This window comes from Heteronotia binoei, chromosome 8, assembly GCF_032191835.1.
Source record: "Heteronotia binoei isolate CCM8104 ecotype False Entrance Well chromosome 8, APGP_CSIRO_Hbin_v1, whole genome shotgun sequence".
In the NCBI taxonomy this organism is placed as follows: Eukaryota; Metazoa; Chordata; class Lepidosauria; order Squamata; family Gekkonidae; genus Heteronotia; species Heteronotia binoei.
Window position 1 is genome coordinate 98,702,227 of NC_083230.1, and position 19,669 is coordinate 98,721,895.

General features: G+C 47.6%; 1 protein-coding gene across 1 annotated transcript in view; it reads left to right on the forward strand.

Annotated features, from left to right (window-relative positions):
- SLC13A4 (solute carrier family 13 member 4) overlaps window positions 1–14,014 on the forward strand; it is an 89,208-nt gene extending 75,194 nt beyond the window's left edge. The window contains exons 12-16 of the mRNA XM_060245694.1: window positions 830–927; window positions 2,306–2,436; window positions 3,683–3,844; window positions 4,372–4,509; window positions 13,395–14,014. Coding sequence (XP_060101677.1) covers window positions 830–927; window positions 2,306–2,436; window positions 3,683–3,844; window positions 4,372–4,509; window positions 13,395–13,532 — 667 coding nt within the window. The 3' untranslated portion in view covers window positions 13,533–14,014. The remainder of the gene's footprint in view (window positions 1–829; window positions 928–2,305; window positions 2,437–3,682; window positions 3,845–4,371; window positions 4,510–13,394) is intronic.
- The last annotated feature ends 5,655 nt before the right edge of the window (window positions 14,015–19,669 follow it).

A 19,669-nucleotide genomic window follows, 5' to 3' on the forward strand; every position in this document is an offset into this window, starting at 1 on the left:
CAAGGGATGCTCCAGGGAGTCCGGGGATCCCACCACATGGAAAAGTGTCCACATTCCAGGCTGTACGGCTTTGGGGACGGCGGACCTTGGTGAACGGTGATCATGTTGCTGGGCCGGCCAGGTCTGAGCCGTTGGGTTGGCTCATACCCAGGGCTTTGGGGGCTCGCCCATTTTCAGGTCAAGGAGGTGGTCTTGTTGGACCCCTGGTTTGACCTGTCCCCATGCTTTGCCCTTGCCGTTAAGTTAATAAAGTGGCCCTTTAATCCAATTGGTGTCTGTCTCGTTATTCCGACTGGGGAGGCAATTTATTTCAAGAGGCTGAAGATCTCTAACAATTAATTATCAGCTCCTTTACAGAACTATAACAACTGTTCAATTTTTTTTTTTATTAGGACCAATAAAATTGTTACAAGTCTTAGCATTCCCAGAACTCTTCATAAGGCTAGATATTCAGCACCCAAAAGGGGGACAAGGATCTTTTTTAGGACATGATGGAAAAGCCCAAGGTCTACAGTTTATGGTTTTCTTGTGATTAGACACCAGGAAGCATTGCAGACTTAATTCTATTCAGCTGGGCTCACCTCACATTTCAAGAACTTCTGGAGGTCATAGGAACAGAGAAGCAAATAAAATAAAATAGCAACTCTCCCTTTGGAAATATAAAAAACTGGACTTGGAAATATAAAAAACTGGACTATAATTACAGCACTAACTGGAACATACAGGTCCCTTGGAAGAAACAGCACAGAAGAAAAGTAGTTGCTGTTGTAGTGAGAAGAAACAGAGTAGCTCTTTCCTCTTGTAAAACAATCCCATGTATCTTCCCTAGGAAAGGCTACCGGACTGATGCTACAGTCTCTGTCTTCCTTGGCTTTCTCCTCTTCTTGATTCCTGCAAAGAAACCTTGCTTTGGAAAGAAAGGGACAGGTAAGAGGAATTCAATATGTAGCTACACTTCATGCATCTCTCTTCTTTAAGAGAGTCCTAGAGGTCTTCAACCAAATAAGCCTTTCTAGGAGCAGCCCTACGGGGTCTGGCACCCCAAGCGAGGCCCCACCCCTGCAGGCAAAGCTGGAGGGTGGGGAGGAAATGCACAGCAGTGCAGCAAGGGTCTCTACAAAGCAGAGAGGCCATGTGCTGCCCACTCACCATCACTCCACCAAACAGAAGCAGAGTGATGGCAGCTGGGTAGTGTGCAGCCTCTCTGCACCTTGCCACGCCACTGTGTGCACCCTCCCTGCCCTCCAGCTTTGCCCATGGCAGGCAGCAAGGTGGGGCATGCTCCATGGAATAGACCAGGTGGCACGCAGCCTCTTCCCAACTCCCAGAGAGCCTTGATATTGCCCGAGAGGCGGGGTGGGAGGAGGGCCTAATTCAGCCCACCCCTTGGTTCAGTATGTGTGCCTAGTGAACAGGCTGCCTCTGAGCCTTTCATGATAAGTTTCCACTTGCATGTGGCTAGTATTAGTTGTAATGTGATGAGCTTCACATCATGAACCTTTCTCACTTCCCATATTGGTTCTTATTTGTGGCATTTGCTCCAGTTGAGTAATAAGCAATGATCTGTCATGACAGACCACATGGTAGAAGCTCCAGCCCTTCAGAGTATCAGGGGTACTCAAGTTTAACTTGTGAACTCACTTGTGCGTCAAACAATAACTGTGTGCTATGACAGTGAGAGAAATATGCCTCATTGTAATTTTTCAGGGAGTCTCATAAACAGATAAAATGAAACCTATGAAAATTTCCAGAGGCATTCTGTGTAGCATATATCAGTGGTTTTCACTCTTGATAATATGGTGACCCACAAGTCCAAATTTATTCGGTATGGTGACCCACTGAAAAAACAGGGCATGGTCAGTGGAACTTCAAATGCTGGCAAGTTTATCTTTCCACAGGAGGGGTGGTGGCATAAGTAATCTAATTTAGGGATGCCAACTCTGGATTGGGAAATTCCTGGAGATTTGGGGGTGGAACCTAGGGAGGGTGAGATTTGAGACTTTATAGGTTATAATTACAGAATTCACCCTCCAAAAGCAGCCATTTTCTCCAGGTCAACAGATCTCTGTAGTCTAGAGATAAGCTGTAATTCCAGGAGATCTCCAGGTCCCATCCGGAGATTGGTAACCATGTTACTTTTATGGGGGACCACCAAGGAAGGCTCTGCAGAGGAAGGCATTGTCAAACCACCTCTGCTACTCACTTGCCTTGAAAACCCCTTGGTGAGGTTGCCATAAGTTGGTTGCTACTTAACTGCATTTGCATTTGTATGTTACCTTTCCACCTGTCTTTTATATTCACACAGCAGCCATAACAGATTCTACAGATGATAACTCAGCAGAACCAATTATCACCTGGAAGGACTTCCAGAAAACAATGCCCTGGGAGATCGTAGTGCTGGTTGGAGGAGGATACGCTTTAGCAGCGGGATGCAAGGTGACCATAGATGCCTCCAAATACAAGCAGACCCTCCATGATCAAACAGAGAAAGTGCCTCTCTTCTCAACTTGCAGTACCTTGCCTCATAAAGGGAACACTCATTTCACTCAGATCATGTTCTCTCCTACCCTCTGGTGCCAACCAAAGCTATTCTGTTTCAAGCACCTTCCATCTCTCCTTTCTTCCTTCTTGTCTCCAAAGCAAATGCTGATTGAAATTATGCTCTGAAATGGAGCCTTTAATAGTTCCAGCCATGGCCGGTATCTGCATACCCTAAACTGGGGTAGCTGCCATGGCCCACAATCTCTGGTAGGGCCCATTGTTGCTGATGTCCTCTGCACACTCACTCGCTTGTGCTTCACCAGTTATGCACCCTGCTGTAAGGCATTTCCTAGTGAGAATAGGGCTGCAGCAGGCTGCTGTGGGAATGGGCAGTGGGACAGTTTGTGAGCAGATAGTGGAAGAACAGGAATGCAGTTCCAGCTGGCTTGGCTTCGGGGTGTGTGGCCTAATATGCAACTGAGTTCCTGCTGGGCTTTTTCTACAAAAAAACCCCTGTGTGAAACAATGGTGATGTCAGGGGTGTGTCCTAATATGCAAATGAGTTCCTGCTGGGCTTTTTCTATTTAAAAAAGCCCTGGGAAGAACACACAAGCAGGTGGGAGACATGCAGGTGGGTGGGAGGGGAGGAGGGCACAAGCAGGGATTCTGGTGATGGGCAGAGGATGGAGCAATCCCAGGAGATCTCTGCCCAGGATCTTGCAAAATATGGAATCAGCCTTGGTTCTGGCTGTAATATTGACCTGGTTGATGTTACAAATGTAATGCTATGCCTGTATATGCTTTGGGTGGTGACCAGGCTGGGGAGAACAGGAAAGTCAATTCTGTATTTCATGTCATCCTTGCAGAATAGAAGGATCAGGGTTCTGTAGAGACCACAACGTTGTTTCACGACACCTTCTATTTTAAACCAATGTCAATTTTAAACCAATGTAAATATGGAGCTATTAGCCATAGGGTATTGATGGAACTCTCTGTCTGGGGCAGTGTTGCTCTGTATTCTTGGTTCTTGGGGGGGAACAGTGAGAGGGTTTCTAGTGTCCTGGCCCCACTGATGGACCTCCTGATGGCACCTGTTTTTTTGGGCCACTTTGTGACACAGAGTGCTTACCTGGATGGGCCACTGGCCTGATCCAACATGGCTCCTCTTATGTTCTTATGCTCTTATGTTCTTTTATTTCAGACATCTGGCCTTTCCACATGGATTGGACGGCAAATGTTGTCTCTGAGTAGCCTTCCCTTTTGGGTTGTCACCCTGCTAGCCTGTATCCTGGTGTCCATAGTGACAGAGTTTGTTAGTAACCCAGCAACCATAACTATCTTCCTGCCTATTTTATCCAGCATGGTGAGTGTTCATTTGGGGCTGATGTGGATTTGGTACAAACTTGCTAGAGATAAGGAGCAATGGGTCAGTTCCAAAAGAAAGCAGTCAGCAAGGGAGAGATTTTTTCTGATTCCCCTCCACCACTCATTACAGACCTCTGCTTTTATGAAAGCTTTCTCAGCATTTTTGCCACTTCAGCTCCCCTGTGAAACATGAGAAATTTTCAGATGACTTCTGTTGGTGGAAGTATGAGGGAGTTAGTGAAGGGTTAAATATTGTGGTTTCCTTCAAGAAACCTTGGGAACTGCAATTTTATTAAGGCATTTATTTTACCACCCTGACCAAGGTGGCCCAGGCTGACCTGCTCTCATCAGAAGCTAAGCAGGGTCAACCATGGTTAGGACCTGGATGTGAGACCACCAAGAAAGTCCAGGGTTACAATGCAGGGGCAGTCAATGACAAACCACCTCTGAATGTCCATGGCCTTGAAAACTAGCATTTCTTTTAACAGCTTCACACAAACAACCTCTGTTTCTTGCTTTCCCCAGTCAGAAACCCTGCAAATCAACCCTCTGTACACCCTGATCCCTGTTGCAATGTGTATCTCTTTTGCGGTGATGCTACCGGTGGGCAATCCTCCAAATGCCATTGTTTTCAATTATGGGCACTGTCAGATCAAGGACATGGTAAGTGCTATCCATAATGCAGCTGGAACTCATGATCACATCAGCCCAATTCAGAAAGAATGGAGTATCCCATTTCTGTGCAATAATAATAATAGCTTCTACAATGTGGCTGTTTTGTGGTAGGGGTGATATTATTTCCCCCTCCCACTCAAATATGAAAGTCGATAATGTTTTGCAATTGTGTTGTCAGAGTTTAAAGCCAAGAATTATGTGAATACCAGAAGAACAAGAGTATATTATCTAGAAGATGAGAGGGGCTATATCCCATGCATAATTGCATAAGAGTTGTCACAACCCACCCTGAGTTTGTGTGTTGAAATGTGTATGTTTTTTTACCTTAGATTAAAACCGCAACCTTTTCCATTTAGGCATGGTCAGAGGAGTGTCAGGAAAGACTGTCCCGGAGCATGTACAAAAGGCAAAGTTTCCAGCCTTTTAACACCTTTCCTTTTGTGTTTGTGATCAAGGGCTAGGTGCAAGGGAAGGTGTTTGAAACAGGAACATAAGAAAATAAGAGAAGCCATGTTGGATCAGGCCAATGGCCCATCCAGTCCAACACTCTGTGTCACACATTGGCCAAAAAACCAGGTGACATCAGGAGGTCCATCAGTGGGGCCAGGACACCAGAAGCCCTCCCACTGTGCCCCCCAAACACCAAGAATACAGAGCATCACTGCCCCAGACAGAGAGTTCCAACGATAAGCTGTGGCTTATAGCCACTGATGGACCTCTGCTCCATATGCTTATCCAATCCTCCTGTGGCAGTGAATTTCATGTGTTAATCACCCTTTGGGTGAAGAAGTACTTCCTTCTTCACTCAAAGGAAAGACTTTATTAACTACAGTTTAACACACTAGAGGTTCCCAAGCTTACCAGTACCCAGTACATGACCCACAAAAAAAAAATCAGAAACTAACAAACCACAAAAGGTGCAGCTTCCCCACTATGAACCAAGCAAGTGGCATTCCAGCATACACAGCCTTTCATATGAAAGCCTTTCATTACTCTCTCTAATCCCCCCTAAGATTCTAAGAAATTCTTTCTAGTAACCAACAGTACACATTTTAATTTGATCAATATGCATTGAAGAAAAAGTCCCAACTAACGTAGGGCATGGAAGATACATTTCCATGATTAGGACTTGGTTTCCAAAATACAAAAGAGAACAAAGGAAAAGGCAGGGGCAGCCCACAATCCATTTTCAGAGACTTTGCAACCTGCTTTTGGTCCCAACTGAACACTGAACCAGAGCACAAGACAAGGGGAAATAGCTATAGCAGGTCTAGGAGAACTATAGCAGATTTGGAAAATAAAAATCATATATCTAACCTTAATGTTATGGATGTTATCACAGCATCACCCTCGTTGGATGCTTGTGTAACAAACACTGATTCTGTCTTTCCACCTGTTCTGCACATAGGACATGATTCCTGAAATTTGAACCACATAAAGAGGTTTTTCAGATCTTTTAACTCTTCCAGCCCTAGTTGGCTGGAAGTTTTTTTGCTGAACCCAGATTTAGGGAATTTTCTGTGTCACGTTCTCAGGGTGCAGGCAAACAGGAGTCCAAAGCCAGTCCAAGGTCAAAGTCCAGGAAGTCAAGCAGGAGCCAAGTTACCAATGCAGAATCACAAACCAGAATCAGAAGTCAGTCCAAAAGCCACAAGGTCAGAGTGCCAAGGAAATCAAGTAGGTCAGGATCAGGAAGAAGCATGGATGCAAGTCAGAGAATAGACTTGATGCTTCCACAAGGTTACCAGGTCCTGGGTGGGAGCTATATGGGAGTCTCAATCAGCCTGCTCCCTGGGTGGCAGTGACTCTGCTAGAACTCAGGGCTGAGAGATCTGAAGCATCAGCGTGCCTCATGTCTTTGCTCTGAAAGTTCTTTCTGGAGCCTGCTTTGAACTCTTGAGATGGGCAGAGGAGAGCTTGGAGGAGATTGATCGTCAGCAGCTGACACTGGTGCTTGGAGAGTGATTGATGGGCCAGCTGCTGTTTGTTCAGCTGAGGAACTGGCTGGCAACTCTTCCAGGTCTATTAACCCTTCCAGCTCCTCCTTGTCAGGGCTCATGACACTATCCCCCCCACTGCAGGACCCCCCACACAGACGGGCCAGGCCGTTCAGGGTAGGCCATGTGGAACTGCTGCACGAGGTCAGGGGCATGTAGGTTGTCCGTGGGTTCCCATGAACGGTCCTCGGGGCCATAGCCTTCCCAGTCCACGAGGTACTGGAGGTCCCCACGGTGGATTCGGGAGTCCAGGAGCTGGTGGACCTCGTATTTCTCCTCGTCGTCGACCAGGACAGGAGGAGGCGGCGCTGGAGGTGGCAGTTGGATGGGATCCAGTGGTGCAGCAGGAACAAGGAGGCACTGGTAGAAGACCGGTTGGATGCGGAGGGTGGCCGGCAGCTGTAGCCAGAAAGCAATGGGGTTGGTTTGGTCCGTGATCAGGTAAGGCCCTGCGAAGTGAGGGTCCAGCTTGCGAGACCAGCCAGGCCAACACAGGTAATGGGTGGAGAGCCAGACATGGTCTCCATGCTTCAGTGGGGGCCCCACCTGTCGCTTTTGGTCAGTGGCTGTCTTGTAGGCCTCTTTAGCCTGTTGGAGTTGCTCTCAGAGCAAGTCCTGGAGAGCACAGAGTTCCTGCAGGTGCGCATCAGCAGCAGGGACTGCTGTGAGGGGCAGGACTGTGGGGAAGAAGCAAGGGTGGTACCCATAGATGGCAGCAAATGGAGTTTGTTGTGTGAACGCATGTATGGCATTGTTTTAGGCAAACTCGGCCAGGGGTAGCAAGGCGGCCCAGTCATCCTGCTGGTAGCTGGTGTAACAATGCAGGTATTGTTCCAGCGTGGCATTGGTGCATTTGGTCTGCCCATCCATTTGGGGATGGTACGCTGAGGATAAATGCACCTGGGTGCCTAAGTGGGAGTGCAGGGCTTGCCAGAATTGGGAAGTGAACTGGGGGCCTCGGTCTGAGATCAAATGTGCCGGGAGCCTGTGCAGGTGAAAGACGTACTAGAGGTAAAGCTGGGCTGTTTCAGGAGCCATGGGGGGCTTAGGACATGGAACAAAGTGAGCCATCTTGGTGAAAAGGTCCACCATCCCCAGGGTGCAAGTGGGGCCCTTGGACCTGGGGAGCTGGGTGATAAAGTCCAAGGAGACAGTGTCCCAGAGTCCTGCAGTCATGGATAGGGGATACAAAAGCCCTGAGGGCTTGACCAGTACATCCTTGGCCTGCCGGCAGACCTCACAGGAACCGACATAGCGGGCCACGTCAGCATGGACGCGAGGCCACCAGAACTCCCGCGTGAGCAGGTGCAGGGTCTTGTGTTGGCCAAAGTGCCCCGCAGGAGGGGAGTCATGGGTCAGGCGGAGCACGTCAGCCCGGAGGGGTTCCGGAGGCACATATAGGCACCCACAGTGCAGGAGGAGACCTTGGCAGGTAGAGGTCCCCAGCCGGGCCATCTTGCTCTTCCAGGAGGCGTTGCTGAGCCCAGGGGTCTTGGGCCTGGCTGGCCTGGATGTCTGCAGCCAAGGTCAGGCGAGTCGTGGTGGCAGTGAAGACTGAGGGTGCAAGGATGAGCCCAGTCGGGGTCTCCTCCGTTAGAGGCACAGCGTACTCCAGTTTTCGGGAGAGGGTGTCTACTTTCCGGTTCTGGTTCTGCGGAATGTAGGTAATCCAGAAATCAAACTGGAAAAAGAAGAAAGACCACCAGATCTGACGCTGGGTGAGGCGTCAAGCAGTCTGTAGATGGTCCAGGTTCCAGTGGTCTTTCAGGACCTTGACGGAGTGGCAGGCCCCTTCAAGGTGATGCCTCCAAACGTCAAAGGTGGTCTTGATGGCCAGGAGCTCCCACTCCCAGATGATGTAGTTGCGCTCTGCAGACATCAGCTGCTGCGAGTAATATGCGCAGGGTTGTAGCAGCTGGGAGCGGTCCTCCCACTGAGATAGCACTGCGCCAAGGGCCACGCTGGAGGCATTGGTCTCTACTGTGAATGGCAGCTGCGAGTCTGGGTAACACAGGAGCGGCTCAGTGTTAAAGCAGGTTTTCAGGGTGATGAATGTATGGTCTGCCTCTAGTAAAATGGCTCTTTGGACCAGAGGAGCTGGGTCAGAGGCGTGGTTACATCGGCATAGGCAGGGATGAACTGGCAGTAATAATTAGAAAAGCCAAAGAACCGCTATACATCTTTGCGGTTCTGCAGCATCTGCCAGGTCAGGACCGCCTTGACTTTGCTCGGGTCCATCCGAGTCCCATGGGGTGAGACAATGTGGCCAAGGAACTCGACTGCTGTTATTTCGAAGGCACACTTCTCTAGCTCGGTGTAGAGACCATGCTCATGCAGGCACAGCAGGACCTGGCGGACATGCCCTGCGTGTTGGGCAGGGCTTTGGGAATAAATTTAAATGTCATCTAAATAAATGATCACAAAGCAGTCAAGCAGGTTGTGGAAGATGTCATTCATCAGCCTTTGGAAGACAGCAGGGGCGTTGGTCAGGCCGAAGGGCATCACGAGATACTCGTACTAGCCATAGTGGGTCCCAAAAGCCATCTTTCATTTGTCTCCTGCACGGATCCACACCAAGCTGTACGCACCCCAGAGGTCCAGCTTGGTATTGACCTGGGCCCCCTTAAGGCGATCCAGTAGTTCTGGGATCAGTGGCAAAGGGAAGCGATCTTGGACGGTGATTTTGTTCAGGGCTAGGTAGTCATTTCAGGGCCAGAGCTTGCCACCTTTCTTCTTGACAAAGAGAACAGGGGTGGACAGCGTGGACGTGGATGGCCGGATGAAACCCTGTTCCAGGTTTTTGGTGAGGAAGTCCTGCAGGGATGCATGCTCCAGTTTGGACATGGGGTAGAGCCGCCCCATAGGTAAGGGGTGCCCCTGGTACCAAATTGATGGCACAGTCATAAGGCTGGTGCGGGGGGAGCTGGTCTGCCCCCTTTTCCTCAAAGAGATCAGCAAAGTCTGTGTAGGCCGGGGAAAGTAGAGGACCAATAGCCAGGGCGGTGGCGGCCAGGGTGGCTGACCGGACCTGGTGAGGACAAGGGTCCTTGAAGCTCAGCTCTCCCTGTGCCCAGGCAATGTGGGGGTTGTGCTTTACAAGCTAGGAGAGTCCCAGAATGAGGGGAAAGCGGGGCATGTGAGCAATATTGAATTGTACTTACTCGTGATGGTGTTGGATCTGGAGCGTGACCGGGTGGGTCTCCTGGGTCACCGGAGCAGAGCAGAGGAGGCGCCCATCGATGGCTTCGACCAAGGTTGGGGTGTCTTTGTCCTGCACCGGGATCTGGTGTTGCTTCACAAAGGCCACGTCAACGAAGCAGTGGGCGGCCCCGGAGTTGACCATGGCAGAAATGAATAGCCAGTGCCCATCCAGCAAGTTGAGTGTGACCGGTATAAGGAACCGGGCCCTGGCCAGTAACGTAGGGTTCAGGGGACCCAGCTAGGTGCCCCAAGTCGGGGGACGGTGGTGCAGTACTTGGCTGGGTGCACTTGGTGGGGCAGCCGGAGAAGTGCCCCGCCCCTCCACAGTACAGGCAGAGATTCTGTGAGCGGCGCTGTGCTTTTTCCTTGGGGGTGAGCTGCATGGGCTTGGGGGGGAAGCACTGGGCACTTGGGTAGGGCAGCGACAGTGGCTTGCTGATGTTGCAGGTGAGCCCCCATTTGAGTGAGGTGCTGTACCTGAGTGAGCAAGGCTGCTAACTGCCCAGAGCCTCTGCTTGCCTCCTTATCCATCTTGTGGAGTGAGTGTGTGGTGGAAGCAATCTGTCACATTCTCAGGGTGCAGGCAGGCAGGAGTCCAAAGCCAGTCCAAGGAAGTCCAGGAAGTCAAGCAGGAGCAAAGTCACCAATGTAGAATAACAAACCAGAATCAGCAGTCAATGTCTAAAAACCACAAGGTCAGGGTGCCAAGGAAATCAAGCAAGTCAGGATCAGGAAGAAGCATGGATGAAAGCCAGAGAATAGACTTGTTGCTTCCACAAGGTTACCAGGTCCTGGGTGAGAGCTATATGGGAGTCTCAATCAGCCTATTCCCTGGGTGGCAGTGACTCTGCTAGAACTCAGGGCTGAGAGATCTGAAGCATCAGTGTGCCTCATGTCTTCGCTCTGAAAGTCCTTTCTGGAGCCTGCTTCGAACTCTTGAGATGGGAGGAGGAGAGCTTGGAGGTGATTGATCATCAACAGCTGACACTGGTGCCTGGAGAGTGATTGATGGGCCAGCTGCTGTTTGTTCAGCTGAGGAGCTATTCCAGGTCTGTTAACCTTTCCAGCTTCTCCTCATCAGGGCTCATGACACCCTGATGGGATCGTGACCCCCTTATCCGCCCCCCAGTCATTAAAGAGTGCATGTCCCACATGTCTTAATGCCCAGCTTATGTTTTAACAACAGCCCTTCTTGAAAATTAGAGCAAATGGTTATCTCTTTGCTAAAATGCATTTCCAGTTTGCTGACTTTGTGCGCATTTCATGGGCCCTTTTCCCTGGAAAATGGAAATATTCTCAGATCCCTTTGGACCTACTAGTAAGCTCGTAAGTAAGAAAGTGTAATAATAATTTAAACAAATGGGATTGTTTAGTAATTTAAACAAATGGGATTTATTCCCCCTCCCAAAAAGAAAACATTAGTAGTACACAAGAGTAACAGCCAAAACCCCAGCAGGATTTACTTTCAAGTAAACATGAATTGGATTGGACTGTATCCCATGCATATTTGCATATGAGTAAAGACAATTAAAAAAAAAAAAAAGAAAGGTCCCTTTGGCTAACCTAGCTGGTGAGGCAACAGGCATCCTATTCCACCAACTATTCCATCAGTCGGCTTCCCTTGTTGTGACATCATGCTTTACAGCCTTGTTGTGGTGCTGAATCTGATTATTAACACCATCACTGATTCTTGGGCCAAAAACTATAGTATTTGTGAAATGTGCCCTATCCGCTGGTGATGCACCTTGTTTCATTTTATTGTTCTATTGTTTTGGTTTTATTGTATTTTTTGGGCCACTGTGTAACAGAGTGTTGGAGTGGATGGGCCATTGGCCTGATCCAACATGGCTTCTCTTCTGTTCTTATGTATTGTTTTAAATTTGAATTGTAGGTTTTTATTGTCCAATTTATGTTGTGATCCACCCTGAGCCCGTTATGGGAAAGGGCAGAATATAAACCTACTAAATAATTAAATATTGCGCTTCAACAGGCATCAAAAGACCCACACCTCTGGCCTTACTGTCTAAGTATTGCCTGTGACCTGGAAAACATGCCCCATCTTGTCTTAAACCTGCCCTGGGTCTATGTATGCTTACATGCATGTTGTGTGTTCATGGGCAAGTAAAGTATGATCCATTTCATTGTGCCACCATTCCAAGTTAAGAAATCCAGCCTCCAACCCTACCAATGACTTGGGAAGGCACTGGTAAAGGCTATCTTTGAGCAAGTAAAAAGGGCAGAGCCTCCCAGCTATTCCAGCCCTTCTCCTGCATGTGTGTGTGTCTAATCCTGAACAAGCGATCTGAGGTGCACAAGTAGGACTTGAATCACTCTACTCTATTTATTTATTTTATCATATTTATATCCCGCCCTCCCCAAACGGGCTCAGGACAGCTAACAACATAAAAATTAAAAACAGATATACAATAAAAGTCATTTCATACAATTTACAGTTCATAAATAAACAAAAGAAGACTTTATTGCTTTGAATTAATCTATGTGCACAAGACAGGGAAAATACTATCCAGCCTACTAGTTATAGATCTAAGAAAAAAGAATAAAAAATGTAGCACTAAGGTAAATTCAACAATACAGAGGAGCTACCTCCAACATCCCCCCCCCCTCCCGGATGTCTGTATAATAAATACACCTCCAGATCAGTGTTCCCTCTAAGTTGAGTTAGCGTGAGCTAGCTCACAGATTTTTAGCCTCCAGCTCACACATTTTTGTCTTAGCTCAGGAAAATTGACTCCAGAGCACAATAATTCATGCTGTAGCTCACAACTTTAATACCAGTAGCTCACAAATTAGAATTTTTGCTCACAAGACTCTGCAGCTTAGAAGAAACATTGCTCCAGATCCCCACCTAGTCTGTGTGGAAGAATCCACATCCTACATATCTCACTACCTAGATCATGTTTTACAACGGCCAGACCCAGTGTGTGGGGTTCTGAAGCCTAAGGCAGAACCCCAACGTGCGCCCCCCATAAAAGGTTTCATGCACATGCTTTGCACGTGGCCTGATGACATCACAGTGACGCCATCACGATGGGCAGTGTTTCCCTTTCCCAGCGCCGTCAGAGGGTGCAGGGGGAAGGGAAATGCCACTTTCAGCTCTGACGGATCAGGGGAAGCTCCTCCGATCCCTCAGAGCCGAAAGGACAGCCAGCCCTTCTCCTCCCACGCACCTTCAGAGGGCGCAGGGGAAGGGAAACGCCACTTTCAGCTCTGAGGGATCCGATCCCTCAGAGCCAAAAGAGCGGCAGAGGCTCAGGGACAGCGCGAATGGGGAGCGACCACCCACCACCCCTGCTGGGAGCTGGCACCCTAGGCAATTGCCTAGTTTGCCAACTCCCACGCAGCAGGCCTGACAACAGCCATCCATTTTACCAAACCTGGCTGGTAGGAAAATGGTTCTCTCTCTGCAGAAATAATTCCTGTTCTGTGCCTGCTTGGTGCATTTTATGGCTCTCTTCCCTGGGAACACAACCTGATGTCAGGCTCCCAAGGACTCCCTGGTGCACTTCAAAGCACTTTACATCCCCAGGCATAACACCCATTTCCCTGATTTGAAACAGCCTGTTTCCCTGATTTGAAAGCCTTTGCCCTGACTGATTCCGGTTAATTTGTTGAAACTTAATATGGTGTACTTTCTTTCTTTCTTTTTTATCACAGGTCAAAGCTGGCTTTGGTGTCAATCTGATTGGATTAGTGGTTGTTCTGGTGGCAATAAATACTTGGGGAATTAGCCTCTTTCGACTGAATACGTTTCCAGACTGGGCGATAGTCAGCAATGTCACCAGCCCATCATAGTCAACAGCAACAACGCTGGCTCAACCACCAGCAAACCTGGAGTGACATATTTTATTTAAATTGCACATACATAAAGAAAGGAAGAAACTTGAGTGTACATATTTGCAATAACCAAAATGAATCAAGTAGCAACTCAACCGGACATTTTCCCAGAGATCATACCTTCATCGTCTAGTGCTGAATTAAAAACTTCACTCATTACTAGCTCTCAGAACTGTAATGGAATGAGCCTGCTTCAGCTTTCCCAGTTCTTTCCTTTCCTTTCAACAGAAAACTTACTTTTTGCTCTGCCAACATTGTGCTTTACTTATTGGGGTATATGTAATATCAGCCACTCTAGTTCAGCTCTCAAATTCAATGTACCTAAAGATGGCTACCATTCTATATTTATCAAGTTGGTTCTAAAGAATATGTTTATATTTATTTATACTTTTTTAAAAACAAAAAGTAGAAAATAATATATAGTTAACTAGATAAGGATGTGGGACTATTTGATCGAGTTATTCTATGGTATCGAGATAGTGGCTCCTCCGGATAGTGATTTTCTCTCTTCTTGGTCCGTCGTTAAGTTCTGCATCTGGGAGCACAAAAGGAGGGAAAGGTAGGTATCTCTCCATCTTTGAATCAGTCCCTTGATTGGTACAGAAAGATAGCTGCACAGACTTAGTGGTTCCTGCCATTCACTGTTTGCTCTCTGGACTGGCAAGACCAGTAGGGAGTGAATCATAATGTTAAAAGTAGCAGTTTCTCATCTCCCAAATGAGAACTGACTGGTGCTAGAGCATGCTTTTGGAGACAAAATTTGAGACACATGGCATTAATACACAAACACTGCAATACTTTGTTGGGAGGTAGGTTGGTCTCTTCCAGCTTTGACAAAAAATAGAAAAGATTTGGTTGAAGAGAATCAGCAGTGTATTTCCTCAGCTCTCCAGGGTCAGAGCCACCACTGCAGCCATGCAGTAGCCCAGTTAACAAGGAGCCCCTAGGGTCAGCCCTGATGCCCAGTCACATCAGGACCGATTTCATACTCACCTTACGCCGCTCTCGCATTTGTCTTCTCAGTGCAGCTTCCTTCCAATTTCCCACTATCTGCCCCGGGGCTGCAGCAAGGATCGGCATTTTCGCACAGCAAACAGAAACTGCTAAAAACCAGTTTGTTTGTTGCCCCAAAACCCTGATCCTTGCTGCAGCCCTGGGGCAGATAGTGAAGGAAGCCATGCTGAGAAGTCGAATGTGAGAGTGGCATAAGGTGAGTGCGAAATCGGTCCAGCGTAATCAGGCAGGGGCAGCTGGAGCAAGGACTTGGGAGAGCTGTGAGAGTGACAGGAAGCCCGCATAGCAAGCGGGGCTGTCAGTGAAGACAAGGATGGGGATGGGCTCATCAGCACTCCCTATTGGGCTTGACAGTGCCACTGAAGCCCTGAGCACATAGCGTATTTCCCCAGTCTGGGACTCCAGATGCATCTGCCTGCACTGGGAAGATGGTGCTCCAGGTCAGCTCTCTCCCAAGAGCAATGGCTAAGGCTCCTCTCCTCCCCCGCATTCCAGACACGACCCTGCTCTGGGCTGGGAGGGCCTGACTGACACTGAGGGTAGGGTGGCCAAGTGGGGTTTCTGGAGGGGCTGTAGCAGACCAGAGCCAGTGGCCACATTCCCAGCCTGATGGTCAGGCATCTGGTCTGTATGGGGAAGAGGGAGGGAGAGGCAAGGGGGTTGCACAGAATTTAAAAGGAGGCTCCTGACAGCAAGCTGGAAAAGCATAACCAGGAGGCTCAAGGCTGCATGAGAGAGCCCTCCAGGGAGGAGGAGTAGGAACCAGGTGGGCAGAACCCCTCCCTTCCCATCCTGAGGCTTGTGGAGGGTCCCCTTGGCATGACCGATGCAATGGCAGAAGGTGGCGTGCCCCAGCTTGGGCATGACATACAGCAATCCTGCTTTTTGGTTTTCCAGGTAGAAAACTACTGAACAGATTGGGAGCAGTGCTCCCTCTAAGCTGAGTTAGTGTGAGCTGCCTCACAGTTTTCAGCCTCCAGTTCACACATTTAGAGGCAGGACAAGCCCTGCCACTAGGCAAACTAGGAGATTGGCTAGGCCACTGACCTTCTGGGGGCTCTGAATTGGGCATCCCCCCCCCCTCATGTGAATTGGTGATGTTATCAATGCAGGGGCGGGGGCACCAGAAGTTAGCTTTGCCTAAGGTGACTGACAGTCTAAGGACAGCCCAGTTTAAAGGAGGCTTCAGTTCACGCTAGTCCACACAGATTAGAACTATTACAAAACCACTTTCAATCCACACAGTTTCTTGAGTCACATTATGGAAGGAATGGTCTAGAAAATTTACCTGATTTCCCCTGGATACTTCATGTACATATAGCAGGGTTATGCCCCAAGAGGAAACAGTTAGAAACATGAATATGTGAAAGATGGGCCTAGGCAGTGGCAAATTGAGGCAGAACAGCACCCTAGGCAGGGTGCCCTGCTCCCTCCGAAAGCAATGGGGAGCAGCCGCATGCTTTCGCCGTGGAGTGTGCTGTGAGGCTGCCTTAGCTTTGCCCGTGTCTGATGCAGCTGGCAGAGTGACGGACAGCCCTGCAGCATGTTCAGCAGCACAGGCACGCAGCTCCCTTGAGCCGCTTCTGCTGGTATTTCCCTCACCATGGTGGCAAGAGAGGGAGGGCCATTCCAGCGCCCTCCCGGGGCCCGCACCAGTGCCCTTGCCAGGGTCGTGCCCAGGCAGCCACCTGGTTTGCCTAGTTAAGGGGCCTGCCCTGGGCCTAGGTTAGGGGTATTTAGAAGGTGCAACTGTGGCTCAATAGTAGATCATCTAGTTGGCATACAGAAGGTCCCAGTTTAAAGGATCAGATAACAGGTGATGCAAAAGACATCTCCCTGAGACTCTGGAGACAATACTGACATGGATGGACTAATGGTATGATTCAGTATAAAGCAGATTTGTGTGTGTCATGATTGAATGGTGTTAGTTACTGAACCACTGCTTCCAGTTTCAAAGCTGCTGCAGCCCGTTCAGAAGCATCTTTTCACTCAAAAGAGTGTCTCCATTCAAAAGCAACCTGGCCAAGCTGGATTTATACACTAATAGTCTAGGCTCTCCTTTTATAAGGGGCCTCTAAATATTAAAACTAAGGGGGGAAATTGCTAAATTGCTATTTGCAACAATACTGCAGGGCCTCTTAACTAGGGATGGACATGAACCTGTCCACAACCCTAAATTTGTGTCTAAAATAGACTGGGTTGTGAGCCAAAGTCCTTGCAATATTGCCTCAATGACCCTCCCATTACCCTCCATATGGTTTGGGAGGGGGGGGGGGGTTGCACGTCTCAAGGTAGGATGTGCTGATGCTGATATTTTACTATTGTCAAATCAATAGTGGGGATGGATTTCTGGAAACACCAATAGCAGCCCTCCAAAGCTTGACAGGCACCACTGGCTGCCAATAAAGGAGCTCTAATAACCCATTCTGCTCTGTTTGCCATTGGCAACAGGCACACCATGCATTAGTTAAGAGGCTGAGACAGAGAGGGAAGGGAATGGGCTATGATTTCCCTGGAGAGCGCTTTCCTGGGGGCACTTCCTGGGGGGATGTAACTCAGCCCCCCTAAATCCAATACTCACCAAATTTGGAGGGAAGGTAGAGGAGAGTCAGCTGGGGATTTGCTGTGAGTTTGGCATCTCTAGCTTACACGGGGGCAGTTACCACATTATGAACCTCACAAAATGAACCATTTGGGTAAATAGAAAGGACTGTGAAGGCTTGTGGTTCGTGTGGCCCTGTGAGCCACAACCCTAAACAAACCTCCATTTTCCTGGTTTGTGCCCATTCCTACTCTTAACCTTCACACAGTTTAGGGCATTTGCTTGATGTTATCCAGCTCTGACCCTGGTCACACTAAGCTTCTGGGACTGTCAATTTTTCCTGCTGTTTTAATAAATGAATTATTCTGACAATCTTGGAACTTTATGGCAAAAGATAGAGCAGAACCCCACATTAATCCACCTAATTGTACTATGAATTGTATTTTTGCTTTTCCCTACACCATTCATGTAATCAGAATACTCTTCTGTTGCTAGTAAAAATGTTTTTTTGCTCGCTAACAAAATAAATTATTCAACTTTGTGATAGTCTTGTGATCTGTAACATATGAGCAGAGATGGAATGCCTTACTTTTGGTGTTTTAAAACAGTAATCTTTTTTGGCAACAACCTGGGCAGGGAGTTATTTGGGACATATGACTTTATCATTATTTTATAATAATAATAATAATAAATTTTTATTTATACTCCGCCCTCCCCGCCAAAGCAGGCTCAGGGCGGCTCACAAGACATAGTACTTTGTACCATGATACAACAATAAAATTCAAAGCAATAACAACTAAAATACAATTACATATAAAACAACATTTAAGTTAAATAATTTAAAACCACAATATAACTTAATATGGTGCTACAGTCTTGATGTGCATGTAAACATAGCTTTTATGTTAATGCAGTGGTTCCACCTTAAAAAGCCAGCTGGAAGAGGATGGTTTTGCAAGCCCTACAGAACTGATTAAGGTCCCGCAGAGCCTGCACCTCCTCTGGTAGCTGGTTCCACCATATGTTCCCATTTGTTGCCACTGAGCCTTTTTGTTTTGTCATTTTTCATTGCTGACGTTCCTAATTCTTTGCATTTTCCACCATTTTTGTGCCATTTTCATTCTCCATCAGTTACATTTTATCCTTTTCTTCTTTCCTCTCAGACACTCAGACCAGAATACATGTAATTCCTCCCTCTATTTTGTCCTCACAACAACCCTATGAGGTAGGTTAGGCTGAGAAAGAATAATTGACTTAACAACACCCAGAAACTGGATTGGAATCACAGTCTGGCATTTTAACTTATTACATTGTACAATTGTACAAACATAAATTTAGGGCATTGGCATGACATGCAATTGGCAGGAATACATTTTAATGATTAAATTTCTATTCTATTCTACTACATTTCATATGCTGGGGTCGGGGACAACTGCTGTTTTGTTTCAAATGGAGAAAAGGAAAGGAAAGGTCCCCTGTGCAAGCACCAGTCGTTTCCAACTCTGGGGTGATGCTGCTTTCACAACGTTTTCACAGCAGACTTTTTAGGGGGTAGTTTGCTATTGCCTTCCCCAGTCTTTTACATTAGAGCGGCTTATGGAATAGGCCCCCTGGCAGTGTCCAAAAAGACCCTACAACCCAGAGTTGCTTAAAAGGTCTTATGGGGCAGTTGACACTGGCATGCTTTTATTTGGTACTGACTCCGTTTTGAAATGGATCTTGTTTTGTACATGTTATGCTTTCAACAAGACAAATTAGCTTTTGTTATAATTACATAAAATAAGCTTTGTTATCTGAAAGTCAATCTCTTCATTATCTCAAGCCATAATGTAAAAATGCAAAGACCTTTTCTGGAGAGCATAACACTCTTACAGAGGGGGGGAGAGGAGTAAGATTTGGAGTTATGGCTGTCAGAAAAGAATTCAACTGGTTATAGCCAAAAATCTTACCTATTCTTTGACATGATTAAGTACTTTGTTTTCCCTACGTATCTGCTATTCAAAAACAAGGGGGTAGGAAATATTTCCTTTTGAAGTGATTTAAGGCTATGTACCCATATTTAGTTAACATAAGGATACAAGACAAAACAAAAGCTGTATGGCAAAGAAGAAAAAACAAAAAAGAGGAAGAGGAGGAGATTGGATTTATATGCCATCCTGCACTCGGAGTCTCCAAGCACCTTTCCTTCCTCTCTCCACAACAGCCACCCTGTGAGGTAGGTAGGGCTGAGAGAGCTCTCCAAGAACTATTCTTAAGCAGAATAGCTCTGACAGAGTTATGACTGACCCAAGGTCACCCTAGCAGTTTGGTTGTAGTGGTTAAGTGTGGGGACTCTTATCAAGAATAACCACGTTTGACTCCCCACAATTCTGCATGCACCTGCTAATGTGACCTTGAGTCAGTCACAAGTTCTTACAGAGCTGTTCCTCTCAAGAGTAGTTGCTGTTAGAGCTCTCTCAGCTCTACCTACTTCACAGGGTGTCTGTTGTGGGGAGGGGAAGGGAGAGGAGATTATAAACCACTCTGAGACTCCTTTGGG